Genomic DNA, 12691 nt, shown 5'->3' with positions numbered 1-12691 from the left:
TGCTAACCAAAAGCAACACAAAGGCCTCCCTCACATTTCCCAAAAAACATCTTGATGAACCCCAAGACTTTTGGGAAATATTCTACAGTGATGAGAAAAAAGTTTAACTTTTTGGAGGCTTTTTGTCCCGTTATATTTGTCATAAAACTAACACAACATTTCACAAAAAGAACATCATTCCAACAGCAAATGTGGTGGTGGTAAAGTGATGGTCCGAGGCTGCTTTGCTGCTTCAGGAAGACTTGCTGAAATTAAACCATGAATTCTGCTCTCTGCCAGAAAATCCTGAAGAAAAACATCCAGCCATCAGTTCATGTCATGAAGCTCAAGTACACCTGGAGTGGATGAGTAGCTGTCCAAAGTTAAATTCGATTGAGATGCTTTGGCATGACCTTAATCAGACTATCCATACTTGAAAACCATCCTGTGTGGCTGAATTAAAACAAATTCACAAAGAGGAGTGGGCCAAAATGCCTTCACAGCGCTATGACAAAGTAAACACCAGTTATTACAAATACTTGCTTGTATTGTCTTTGTCTTTGTCTGAATCAATGACTGTTTTTCTACAGTCATTGGTCTGAATAATAGAAGTCTGAAAAATATGCACAAAAAAAAGAAAAAGAAAAAGGAAACTGTGAAGGGGTCAAATACTGTAAATTTTATTTGTAATAAAAAGTTATTTTAAAGCTTTAGGTAATACATTTACCGGTACTAGGTTGTGACAAAGTAATTCAACGCACCTTTTACAAACCCTTTGTTAATAAACAACTAATATTATGTAGGTGTTTATTCATTTCTATTTTACCAGGCATTCAAAATCTAGAGATTCATAATCTCTATTGCCAGAGCTTCTCGGGCCCAGATGGCGCCTGTATATTAGGTGTCATACATCTAAACAGCAATACTAAAATAAAAAGTTGACAATAAACCATTTTGGTTGTTCTCTCTGTTACAGTATTCACATACATCCCTTTTTAGCCAGTTTTCTTCCTGTACAGGAAGTTAAAGTGCAAGGCAGGTAAAAGTCGGTGTGTGCATCACATGACCAAGGGCCAGCCAATCGGCAGGAGAGCTTCAGGTTTTTCCAGGTGCAGTTAGTGAACCGCAAGGCTGTCGTTTGCATATCCGCCTCGACTCTGTTTGTAACCGTATAATAAGCCAGGAAAGTTGTGGTTTAGTGATGTAGTTAAATAGAAAACTCTGCACTCGGTTCAGTGTTCACCTGAGGACGGAGGAAGAGGGAAACAGCTGCCCGCTCATGGCTGTGATTTTAGTGGCTTTCACTTTGATGTGCTCCGGGTTATGGGACAGAGGTTTACTCGCAGTCGGTAAGGGTGTTATTTACTTATCACTTTTTAAGGGCAGGTTTAGAGTTTGCTTGGAGCACCTGCTTAACAGCTCCACAGCTGGGAGCTGTGGCTGTATTCAATGTATTCATTGTGGATGCGTTTTTATTATAAACTATTTATCGCGGTCATAGATGCTGATGAGTATGCTAAACAACCAGGTCAATGCACATGTGGTCATTGCGTGCACGCATGTCAGTGTCACGCAGTCACATGCTGTTGCCCGGCAACAAGACCAGAAACGGACTTTAGACCCGGACGGGTTGAAAGAAAAACAGAGAAGAAAAGGAGGAAAAGTCAAAAGGAGGAGCGAATATTTGTTGGTTTTTCCTTAACGTCACAATGTGCGCATGCGCTGACCAACTTGACCGACAGGTTAGGATTTAATAGAGCAGCAGCTGACATTAGTTTATCCGATGTGTTTAATTTGGTAAGGCTCATTTGTTTACACTGAATACGCTGTTGTTTTTCTTGATTATTATTATTATTATTGTTTGAATCTATTATAATCTAAGTCAGGGAAACACTCCTTTGCTCATCGTCTTCATGGGTGAAAGTGTAAACAACTTCACCTTCATACATCATTAACCTCTTACTCCAGGCCCTAAAAACTACACAGTGTCGCGTCGCTCCACAGAGTCTGTGCAAGCTGCTTGTATGCACAGACTGTATGCAAAATGTTTCTTTAAAAGGAAGTAAAGCCAGTTTCGGGGGATTTTGGCCTGCATCCATTTGATCATACCGCATGCATCAGGGGTAGATTTGTGCTAATACTGTAGCCTTATTACATTGTGGTTTGTTTATGGGCCAAAATAACATAAATCCCATTCATACTAGATTGTTGGGCATCTGATTCAGTTTTTAGTGATGCAACAGTGCGTGGTGTCATGTTACCTTACATAACATGATACCTGATCAGGAAAAAACAGGGGATAAAGGAGGAAAAAAAACAGTATTGACCATCCTGATCATGTTTTGTATGCTTTGTGGTCTCATTTCAGGAAGCTGCTCTCAAGTCACTGCTATGTCCAGTATAGAACAAATGGTTCCTCAAAAATCCTCAATTCCCTCGGCTATTTGATCACTTAACCCTGACAGGATCATTTAGATTAATTTTTCCATGATTGCTAGTTTTTAAACAGTTCTCCTTGTTAATCTATTAATTTATTTTATTAATATTTTTTATTTAACTTCATTGTTTGTTGATCTGTGTCTTCTACTGGAACAATGTTTGTGAGTAGTGTTTAAAGAGTGTAGGCTGTGTGAATTTGACTGTTAAATAGGTTGTCTTGGTAAGATGCAAACTAACTGCCCTTTTGGGGATTCATAAAATTAATTGAATCTAGATGTAAATATAAATATTAAGTCTTTCAATACTTTGAGGTGTAGCCTACAGATTTTATCTTAGGGATATGAATGCACTGACACAGACTGAATACTCTGTCCTAAGTAAACCTCTGTATTTCTTCTCTACGAAGGTCAAACTTGCGTGGATGAGAGTAGGTTTAAAGAACAGGCGGCATTTGTCGGGCATCCATATCAACTACAGTGCCCTCTGAAGATTGTTCAGAGCACATCTCAAACACAGCTGACCTGGCAAAAGGACTGCGTGCAGCTCCCTACAAATGAGAGCAAAATCTACCTGGACTTTAATAGCCTAAATTTGGAAGACCAAGGAAATTACACCTGTATGCAACAGAGCAACAGCACGGTCACATTTACTGTGCGTCTCCTAGTTAAAGGTAAAGTAATGTTTCAGTGTGCTAGAGTAATTAAGTTATTTCGAAATCAATGAGCTGCTGTAGAGTTTGTGTGTGGATTTGAAGGGGTTAATTGAATGGATATACCTGCAAACAGGTATTTTGTTTCAGCATGCCTTCTAGTAACAGGCTCAGGTGCTACCTGGCATGAAGGCCCCTATTGTCTGGAGATCTTGCAGTGAACATGGATAACAGCTGTGTGTCTTTACACAGAGTCTCAGTGCTCCAAGGCTCCAGAATTTAAACCTAACGGGGGCTCGACAACACTCTGGGAAAATGTGGGATCCACTGTGAAACTGAACTGCACTGCTCTCCTCTTCTGGGACCCAGCAGAGAAGCAATGTGACACCACGTTGCAGTGGAGTAAAGATGGTCATCCCCTCAATAACCACACACTTTCCTCGCTGAACACATCATCATGGTGATTTGAAGCCGTTGAATATTAGCTTGGCGAAAGTTAATAATGTACCTGTGTTTAGACCTGTGCTTAATCTTCTGTCTAACTATATCAGGTCCCCCGGTGCCAACCAGCTGATAGTAAATAGCTTCCTAGTGATCACCCTCAGAGAGCTGGAAGATTTTGGGCTGTACAGCTGCACAGTGAGGAACATTTCTGCTGACTTCAGTCTGAAGAATCTAGGTAAAAATAAAAAAACAAACAAGTTTCTCAAATAGGAGTTGAGGCTATTCAGGATACATAATGGGTCTATTTTCCATATTTAAACATATTCTTTAAATACTAACTATTTAACGGAGAAATTCCATCTACTCAGCTAAGGGTGTTTTCTTTTAAATGGGGTTCTTTGAAATTTTGATCCACAGTCAGTGGGTTACTTCCAGTGGATGGCATTAGGCTTTGCATGTACTGCTCTGGACACAGTCGGCAGCTAAAAGAAGTTAGTTTAAGCGTACACTATATTTTCAGCCCTTTCCCTGCAAACTTAAATATTAAAGACTAACTAAAGTGCTTACACAGGACCATCAAACTCAACAAACACAGGAATCTGACTTGATATGCTTGTGTAGCTCTGTCTTGATTGAATAATTTTTGATAATGAGTTAGTTCAGGTCCAGACTGATGCTTTAAAGCACTATAGTCACATATTATGTGAGCAGTAACTACTTTTTTTTACATGGTAAGAATAAAATAAAAAAATGGGGCAGGGATAGCTCAGTAGGTAGAGTGGTGCCCCCATGATTAGTAGGTCGGGGGTTCAAATCCACTGAAAGGCTACGCTAAGGTACCCCTGAGCAAGGTATCATCCTTACACACTGCTCCCCGGGTGCCTAATGGCTGCCCATTGCTTCACTGGGTGAATGGATTAAATGCAGAGAGGAATTTCCCCACGGGGATCAATAAAGTATACATTATTGTTATTTTAAAAAAAAAACAAAGACTGGGAAAGAAACTATTTCTGTGCAGTTGTGGTCAGACATTCACATATACTCTATAAATATAATGGTAATTTTGTTCTTTTAATTCTTTGAGCTGTTCTTTTTCCGGGGTGGAATAATTATATAGCATTCATCTTTAATCATTTAAATTGAAAAAACTGTGCTTTTTTTTTTATCTTGGATTTTCCTCCAAAAGTTTACTTGCTGTCTATGCTGTATATTAAAAATTGTGCCACAATATATGTTGTATAATATAAAATCTTTTAATTGGAGTATTACCTTTATATTCTCCATTGATTTCCATTGATTTTCCTTTTGCTTCTGGTATCTATGTCCAGGCAGCCCCAGTCACACAGGTGCCGTGATTGCAGCTGTCATCCTCCTCCTGTTCCTGGCTTTAGCTGCTGTCATTTACTCGAGGTGCCACCTGAACATCAAACTCTGGTACAAGAACTCGTATGGAGACTATGAACTCAATGGTGAGACCTCTCTTGAATTTAAATTAAGTTGCCGCACTGATATTTTTGTATTAACAACACCTGGATGTTTGTGTCTGAACCTTTTCAGATGGGAAATTATATGATGCCTATATCTCATATGTGAATAATGACTATGACAGGAAGTTTGTCAACTTCGTACTCAAACCTCACCTGGAAAATATAAATGGGTACAAAGTGCACCTCAATGACAACGATATACTACCTGGTGCAGGTATGATTATATTCCCACACTGCAGCGCTACTATTGCTTCTGTGTTGCTTCCCTCATTCATGCCTGCTTCATGATCAGCATATATAATTTTAAGTAACCCACTGAAATGAACAATCATGAAAAACATCATTTTTATAGGACACTCTGAATCAGTAATTTTCAGAACCACATCAGAGCAATAACTTCTTCACAAGTTTATCAGCCTCTCACATCGTTGTGCAAGAATTTCGTCTCACTCTTTGTTGCTTTAGTTCATTGAAGTTTGTGAGTATTCGTCTATGCACAGCTGGGGCATTGTAGCACCTTTATTCTTTTCTTTTTCAAGCTTTCTCTTGTATATTTACCGCTGTGCCTGTTGCATGACCCAATTTCATACCAGGCTTTAGCTTTCAGACAGATTGCCCCATATGTGACTAGATATGGTTAAAGTGCTGAAAGCCAGCACTCTGTATAAACCATAGAAAATCAGTTGTCCCAGTCAGAAAAAGACCAAAAATATAGGTCTCACTCTCTGTCAGATTGCCTGTCACACCTGTAGACAGAGTGAGAGTTAATGTATAACAGCTGTCTTTGACTGTCTGAGTTCACATCTTTCAGGAATGTGTGAAATTGAAGAAGTCAAATTCATCTTTAACCTCCTAGGACCTGGTGTCCACATATGTGGACATCACGTTTTGGGTTGTCTAGACCAAAATACAAAATTTTGCTCTACAAGGGCCTGATATCCACTTACGAGGACATTATACTGCCACTGTTCTATTGAAATTTTAAACAAATATCCTCATATGTGCATCTCATTTTTGTCAGGAACAAAAATCAGGTAAAACAAAAAAAATCTGGCAATTCTTTGTTTTTACACTCATCAGGTCCCAATATGCCCAAATATCAAAGAGAAATTAAAAATGCATGCCATGGAAGAGTTCGGGTCTTAGGAGGTTAACTACACTCAGGCCATACAGTGTTACAATAGTTAGAAATGTTAGAAATGAAACAGAAAAGGTTTATGAGTTCAAATCCACTGGTCAGCTCTCTGTGCTAGCCTTGCCAGCCTCTTAGTCACTAAACTCCAGCACCATTGGTCAACTCAGAGACCACAAGGTGCCCAGGTTCTGTAGCTGCAAAACAAGCGCAAATCACAGCCCGTCACCACCGTGCTTCACAGTTGGTATGAGGTGTTTGTGCTAATATGCTATGTTTGGTATTCACTATATTTGGTGCTTTGCGTCATGGCCAAACATTTCCACTTTGGTCTTGGCCGTCACAGATCATTGTTCCAGAAGTCTTGTGGTTTGCTAAGATGCAACTTTTCAAACATTCCAAACAAGCCACACTTTGTCAGTCTTTTTCTATTTGTACTGTTGTAACTCCATCCATCCATCCATTTTCATCCGCTTTGTCCGGGGCCGGGTCGCGGGGGCAGCAGCCTAAGCAAAGAGGCCCAGACCTCCCTCTCCCCAGCCACCTCCTCCAGCTTATCCGGGGGAATACCAAGGCGTTCCCAGGCAAGCCGAGAGATATAATCTCTCCAGCGTGTCCTGGGTCTGTCCCGGGGCCTCCTCCCGGTGGGACATGCCTGGAACACCTCACCCAGGAGGCGCCCAGGGGGCATCCTTGTCAGATGCCCGAACCACCTCAGCTGGCTCCTTTCGATGTGGAGCAGCAGCTGCTCTACTCTGAGCCCCTCCCGGATGGCCGAACTTCTCACCCTATCTCTAAGGGAGAGGCCAGCCACCCTTCGGGGGAAGCTCATTTCTGCCGCTTGTATCCGCGATCTCGTTCTTTCGGTCACTACCCACAGCTCGTGGCCATAGGTGAGGGTAGGGACGTAGATCGACCGGTAAATTGAGAGCTTCGCTTTTACACTCAGCTCCCTCTTCACCACGACGGACCGGTGCAGCATCCGCATTACTGCAGCTGCAGCCCCAATCCGTCTGTCGATCTCCGGCTCCCTTCTCCCATCACTCGCGAACAAGACCCCGAGATACTTGAACTCCTCCACTTGGGGCAGGAACTCATCCCCGACCCGGAGTGGGCACTCCACCCTTTTCCGGCTGAGAACCATGGCCTCAGATTTGGAGGTGCTGATCCTCATTCCCGCTGCTTCACACTCGGCTGCGAACCGCTCCAGTGTGAGCTGGAGGCCCTCACCCGATGAAGCCAACAGAACCACATCATCTGCAAAAATCAGAGATGAGATTCTGAGGCCACCAAAGCGAAAGCCCTCCGCCACTTGGCTGCGCCTAGAAATCCTGTCCATAAAAATTATGAACAGAACCGGAGACAAAGGGCAGCCCTGGCGGAGCCCATCACCCACCGGGAACGAGTCCGACTTATTGCCGGCAATGCGAACCAAGCTCTTGCAACGGTTGTATAGGGATCGAATGGCCCGTAGCAATGGGCCAGACACCCCATACTCCCGCAACACCTCCCACAGGACACCCCGAGGGACACGGTCGAATGCCTTCTCCAAGTCCACAAAACACATGTAGACTGGTTGGGCAAACTCCCATGCACCCTCAAGTATCCTGGAGAGGATAAAGAGCTGGTCCAGTGTTCCGCGACCAGGACGAAAACCGCATTGTTCCTCCTGTATCCGAGGTTCGACTAACGGACGAACTCTCCTTTCCAGCACCCTGGCATAGACTTTCCCAGGGAGGCTGAGGAGTGTGATCCCCCTGTAGTTGGAACACACCCTCCGGTCCCCTTTCTTGAAGATGGGGACCACCACCCCGGTCTGCCAGTCCACAGGTACTGCCCCTGATCTCCACACAACATTGCAGAGGCGTGTCAACCAGGACAGCCCTACAACGTCCAGAGCCTTCAGGAACTCGGGGCGGACCTCATCAACACCAGGGGCTCTGCCACCAAGGAGTTGTTTAACTGCCTCAGTGACCTCGCCCCCGGAAATTGGCGGGTCATTCCCCTCATCCCCAGACTCTGCTTCCTCCTCGGAAGACGTGTCAGTGGGATTAAGGAGGTCCTCGAAGTATTCCTTCCACCGCCTGACAATTTTCTCAGTCGACGTCAGCAGCGCTCCGCCAGCACTATACACAGTGCAGGTAGAGCACCGCTTTCCCCTCCTGAGACGTCTGACGGTTTGCCAGAATCTCTTCGAGGCAGCCCGAAAGTCTTTTTCCATGGCCTCTCCGAACTCCTCCCACACTCGAGTTTTTGCTTCAGCCACTGCCCGAGCCGCATTCCGCTTGGCCTGTCGATACCTGTCGGCTGCCTCCGGAGTCCCACAGGCTAACCAAGCCCGATAGGACTCCTTCTTCAGCCTGGTGGCTCCCTTCACCTCTGGTGTCCACCATTTGGTTCGGGGATTACCACCACGGCAGGCACCAACCACCTTGCGGCCGCAGCTCAATGCAGCAGCTTCGGCAATGGAGACGCTGAACATGGTCCATTCGGACTCAATGTCCCCAGTCTCCCTCGGAATGCTGTTGAAGCTCTGCCGGAGGTGTGCGTTGAAGATCTCGCGGACTGGGGCCTCTGCTAGACGTGCACCAGGTCTGTCCAGCGTCTTCCCCCGCCACCTGATCCAACTCACCACCAGGTGGTGATCAGTTGACAGCTCAGCCCCTCTCTTTACCCGAGTGTCCAGAACATATGGTCGCAGGTCTGCTGATACGATTACAAAATCGATCATCGACCTACGGCCTAGAGCATCCTGGTGCCACGTGCACTTATGGACACTCTTATGTTCGAACAGGGTGTTCGTTATGGCCAAACTGTGATTAGCACAGAAGTCCAATAACAGAGCACCGCTCGGGTTCAGATCAGGGAGGCCGTTCCTCCCAATCACGCCCCTCCAGGTCTCGCTGTCGTTACCCACGTGAGCATTGAGGTCTCCCAGCAGGACAACAGAGTCTCCAGGTGGAGCACCCTCCAGCACCCCCCCCCCCAGGGACTCTAAGAAGGCTGGGTACTCTGAACTGCCACTCGGCGCATAAGCGCAGATGACAGTCAGGACCCGTTCCCCGACCCTAAGGCGCAGGGAACAAACCCTCTCGTCCACCGGGAAAAACCCCAACGTACCGGCAGCAAGCCGAGGGGATATTAGAATACCCACCCCAGCCCGCCGCCTCTCACCAGGGGCAACTCCAGACTGAGACAGAGTCCAGCCTCTCTCCAGGAGACTGGTTCCAGAGCCCAAGCCATGCGTAGAGGTGAGCCCGACTATATCTAGCCGGTACCTCTCAACCTCACGCACTAACTCAGGCTCCTTCCCCACCAGAGAGGTGACATTCCATGTCCCTATTGCCAGTCTTGGCAGCCGGGGGTCAGTCCGCCAGGGCCTCCGCTCCTGGCCGCCACCCGGCACACAATGCACCCGACCCCTATGGCGCCTCCTGCGGGTGGTGGGCCTGCGGGAGCATGGGTCCATGTCTCCTCTTCGGGCTGTGCCCGGCCGGGCCCCATGGACTAAGGCCCGGCCACCAGACGCTCGCCCTCGGGCACCCTCCCCGGGCCTGGCTCCAGGGCGGGGCCTCGGTAACCCTATCCCGGGCAGGGTAAACTGTTCCCTCGATGTCCTTTTCATAAGGGTCTTATGAATCGCTCTTTGTCTGGTCCCTCACCCAGGGCCAATTTGCCATGGGAGACCCTACCAGGGGGCAAAAGCCCCCAGACAACATAGCCCCTGGGATCCCTGTGACACACAAACCCCTCCACCACGATAAGGTAGCGATTCAAGGAGGGGCTGTTGTAACTTTAACCTTTAATATGCTGACTGAGGCCTGCAAAGTCTGAGATGCAGCTCTTCTACTTTTATAGAGGTAGCAGCACATGGCTGCTACTTACCCTCCTAATGTTTATGGATACAGTAAGAGTGTTCTTAATATTCTGCACTGATTCGTGTAAAAAACATTAATTTTTGCCTTTTTAATTGCACCATCTGTTTTCAGATCCTTCTGCAGAGCTCCTAATGAACATGAGTCGCTCTCGGCGCCTCATCGTGCTGCTCTCTTTTGCTTACCTTGAACAGGACTGGTGTTCCAGTAACTTCAGGTAGGACGGAATACACAGAAATATCACTATTTAAACTTTGCTTTATAAATAAAAATGATATTGAATTTATATAGCAAACAGCCAAGTTATGAAAGTGTGAAAGCAAATGTAATAATTTGTGTATTAGTACATCGTACCACTTGAGGGCAGAATTGCTCCAATATGCAGTGTCCTATGTTTAACTGGAGCTCTGTGTATTTTTTAGACAAGGCCTCCTGCACTTGTTGGAGTTGTGTCAGCAGCCCATCTTCATCTTGTTGGATGCTCAGTATAAGCGCATGAGGCCAGAGTTCAAACAGCAGCTTAGTGAGCACCAGCACTGCCTCACCATACTTACCTGGAGACACAACTCTGTGGTAATACTCCAGCCATATGTTGTTTCCTTGCTAATATGATGGATAGTTTCGACTGACATTATCCGAAGGACACTGTGGGTGTGGTAGATTTGATTGGTTGTCACGATGTTTAGGTTTAAAATGTGGGGAATTTTAATGATTGGTTTGCATTTGTACATGCCATTACATTTTCAACTGTAGCACTGCCCACTTCAAACCAGGGAAAACCAGGAAGAGGAGACAATAACAGAGAGTAACAGTGCAGATAGAAATCTGTCAGTTACAAGTCAGAAGATTTTTGTGTTCTTCTACGTTCTCAAAAGTTTATTGGAAGGTTCAAGGCTAGAATAATAATAGTGATAAAGCTAGTGTTTATTTTACAGGACCCCCCCCCCCAAGAAGATCTGAATTATCACTAAGTTAGCTTGTAAAAGTGACTGCCACAGTCATGCATTTTCACATATTTTTCTCAGTCTTTCATAAAAGTTGAAACATCTTTGTTTTCACTTTGCTATCATGCATTATTGATATCAAAAATGAGCAGCTTTATCAATTCAAAATGAAATGAAAACTATAGCATTGCACTTTAGAAGGTTCGTTTGACTTTGTAGCAGCTTGCTGGGACGAATGTTATTTGGTGTCTTTGTGCTTGTGTTTGCACAGACGCCTTCATCTGTCTTCTGGAAAGAGCTAGCTTTAGCAATGCCTCGCAGTGTTGTCTTCCACAAGGAGTCTGCTGGTGACCCTCAGACATTGCTGGAGGATGACAAAGACCCGATGCTGACCCTTCAGCCGGACTACCTGAACTGCCGTTCAGATACGGACCCTGCCGGTGATCTGGGTAAGAGGTGCAGTCTAGGTTTTGTGTGAGAAACACACACAAAAATGTTAAAATTTTAATATCTGGAAAAAATACTGAGGCAAGCATTCACATGTTTAACAAGCACCTGTTAATGACTTTGATCCAGTAATGCAAATCATCAACTATTCAGCAGTTCTTGTACTTGTTGTCACAAGAGTGCAACATAAAATGTTCCAGCCTTCATACAAGTCTCAACCTGAAAGACTTAAAAAAAAAAAAAAAACACGTCAGAGTCGAAACTCTCTTCATTTCACTTAGTTAGTTCCCAATTTGAATAAACAAATACTGACTAAGCTATAGTTAATACTTAACTTCATAACTAAGGCATTATATCACAATGGTCTTTCACATATTTACTTTTCATTTCACTATTGACATTTTGCATCGCTCTCCTTCTCTCTGTGTCGCAGGTCTTCGCCTCCCTGTCTACAAAGCTTTGTCCTGCAAAGCTCCAGTTCTCCCCGCTGCAACCAGCTCAGCAGCTGAGCCAAAACCCTCTGACATCGACATCTCGGACCTGGGATCACGCAACTACGCAGCACGCTCAGACTTCTACTGCCTGGTCGCTGAGGACATCTGATTCACACTCCTTTCTAAAACTCGACGCTCTGTAGAGATCGCTGTCGGCACGTCTTTTCTTTGTTTTCTCCATCGTGTAGCCAACTGTTTCCATTCTGTACAATGTGTTATTAAAATCAGTGTGTTGCTTTCTGTTTCTACATGCCATAGATGATTTTTAGCATTTTTACATTTCATACTGATGTGTAACATACTTTGTGAGAAATTGTCTGAAGTATTTCAGGGAAGTAAGTGTAATTAAGAGTGTGTGTACAATAAATATTTTATTAATTGCCAATTTACCCTGTTGATCTTTATTTTAGTCTCCAACAAAAGACAGTGTAATGACGGTGTCTTAAGGATTTTCTTTTTTAATTTATAAGCACTCGATCTTCCTTTTATAGTTGGCAGTAAACAAATAGTTGGCAAAGACATAAAAACTTACACATGACAGATCAGATATCAGTCCAGAGAATCCAGGGAATATGCTTTTTTTCCTAGTCAGGTGAAGGAACGGGACTCCCACACAATAGGATTGTTTAGCTGGAAGCTTTGCACGTACTGGAAATCAATCACAAGGTTTTCTTCCTTTGTAAACGTTGATGTTCTCTCTCCTCATGGAGGTCCTGCACTGAGGTAAGAGCCTAAATAAGGGTGCAGCAGGGAAGGTCTGGTATTGTTCCTGTCTGAGCAGGAACAAATATGCAAACAGGG

The 12691-nt window shown here is 44.7% G+C and overlaps 1 protein-coding gene across 1 annotated transcript; it reads left to right on the top strand.

Moving 5' to 3' along the window:
- Window positions 1–1068: 1068 nt before the first annotated feature.
- Window positions 1069–12275, top strand: sigirr (single immunoglobulin and toll-interleukin 1 receptor (TIR) domain). The gene is made up of 10 exons (XM_085462034.1): window positions 1069–1328; window positions 2825–3088; window positions 3320–3527; window positions 3619–3746; window positions 4840–4980; window positions 5069–5212; window positions 10120–10222; window positions 10428–10578; window positions 11221–11398; window positions 11830–12275. Exons 1-10 carry the CDS (start codon window positions 1259–1261, stop codon window positions 11997–11999), a joined length of 1557 nt encoding a protein of 518 aa, XP_085318160.1. The 5' UTR covers window positions 1069–1258; the 3' UTR covers window positions 12000–12275.
- Window positions 12276–12691: the final 416 nt, after the last annotated feature.

Source organism: Copadichromis virginalis, linkage group LG7 (assembly GCF_057382275.1).
Source record: "Copadichromis virginalis isolate Kocher_CV1m ecotype Utaka linkage group LG7, C_Virginalis_male_GT1.1, whole genome shotgun sequence".
Classification (NCBI taxonomy): domain Eukaryota; kingdom Metazoa; phylum Chordata; class Actinopteri; order Cichliformes; family Cichlidae; genus Copadichromis; species Copadichromis virginalis.
The sequence above is the reverse complement of the archived record's forward strand: the minus strand, read 5'-3'. Positions and strand labels throughout refer to the sequence as shown.

Coding starts and splice junctions, on each gene's coding strand:
- sigirr (XM_085462034.1), top strand. CDS start 1,259: ATGGCTGTGATTTTAGTGGCTTTCACTTTGATGTGCTCCGGGTTATGG. Junction 3,747..4,839: donor CTTCAGTCTGAAGAATCTAG/GTAAAAATAAAA, acceptor ATCTATGTCCAG/GCAGCCCCAGTCACACAGGT. Junction 4,981..5,068: donor TGGAGACTATGAACTCAATG/GTGAGACCTCTC, acceptor GAACCTTTTCAG/ATGGGAAATTATATGATGCC.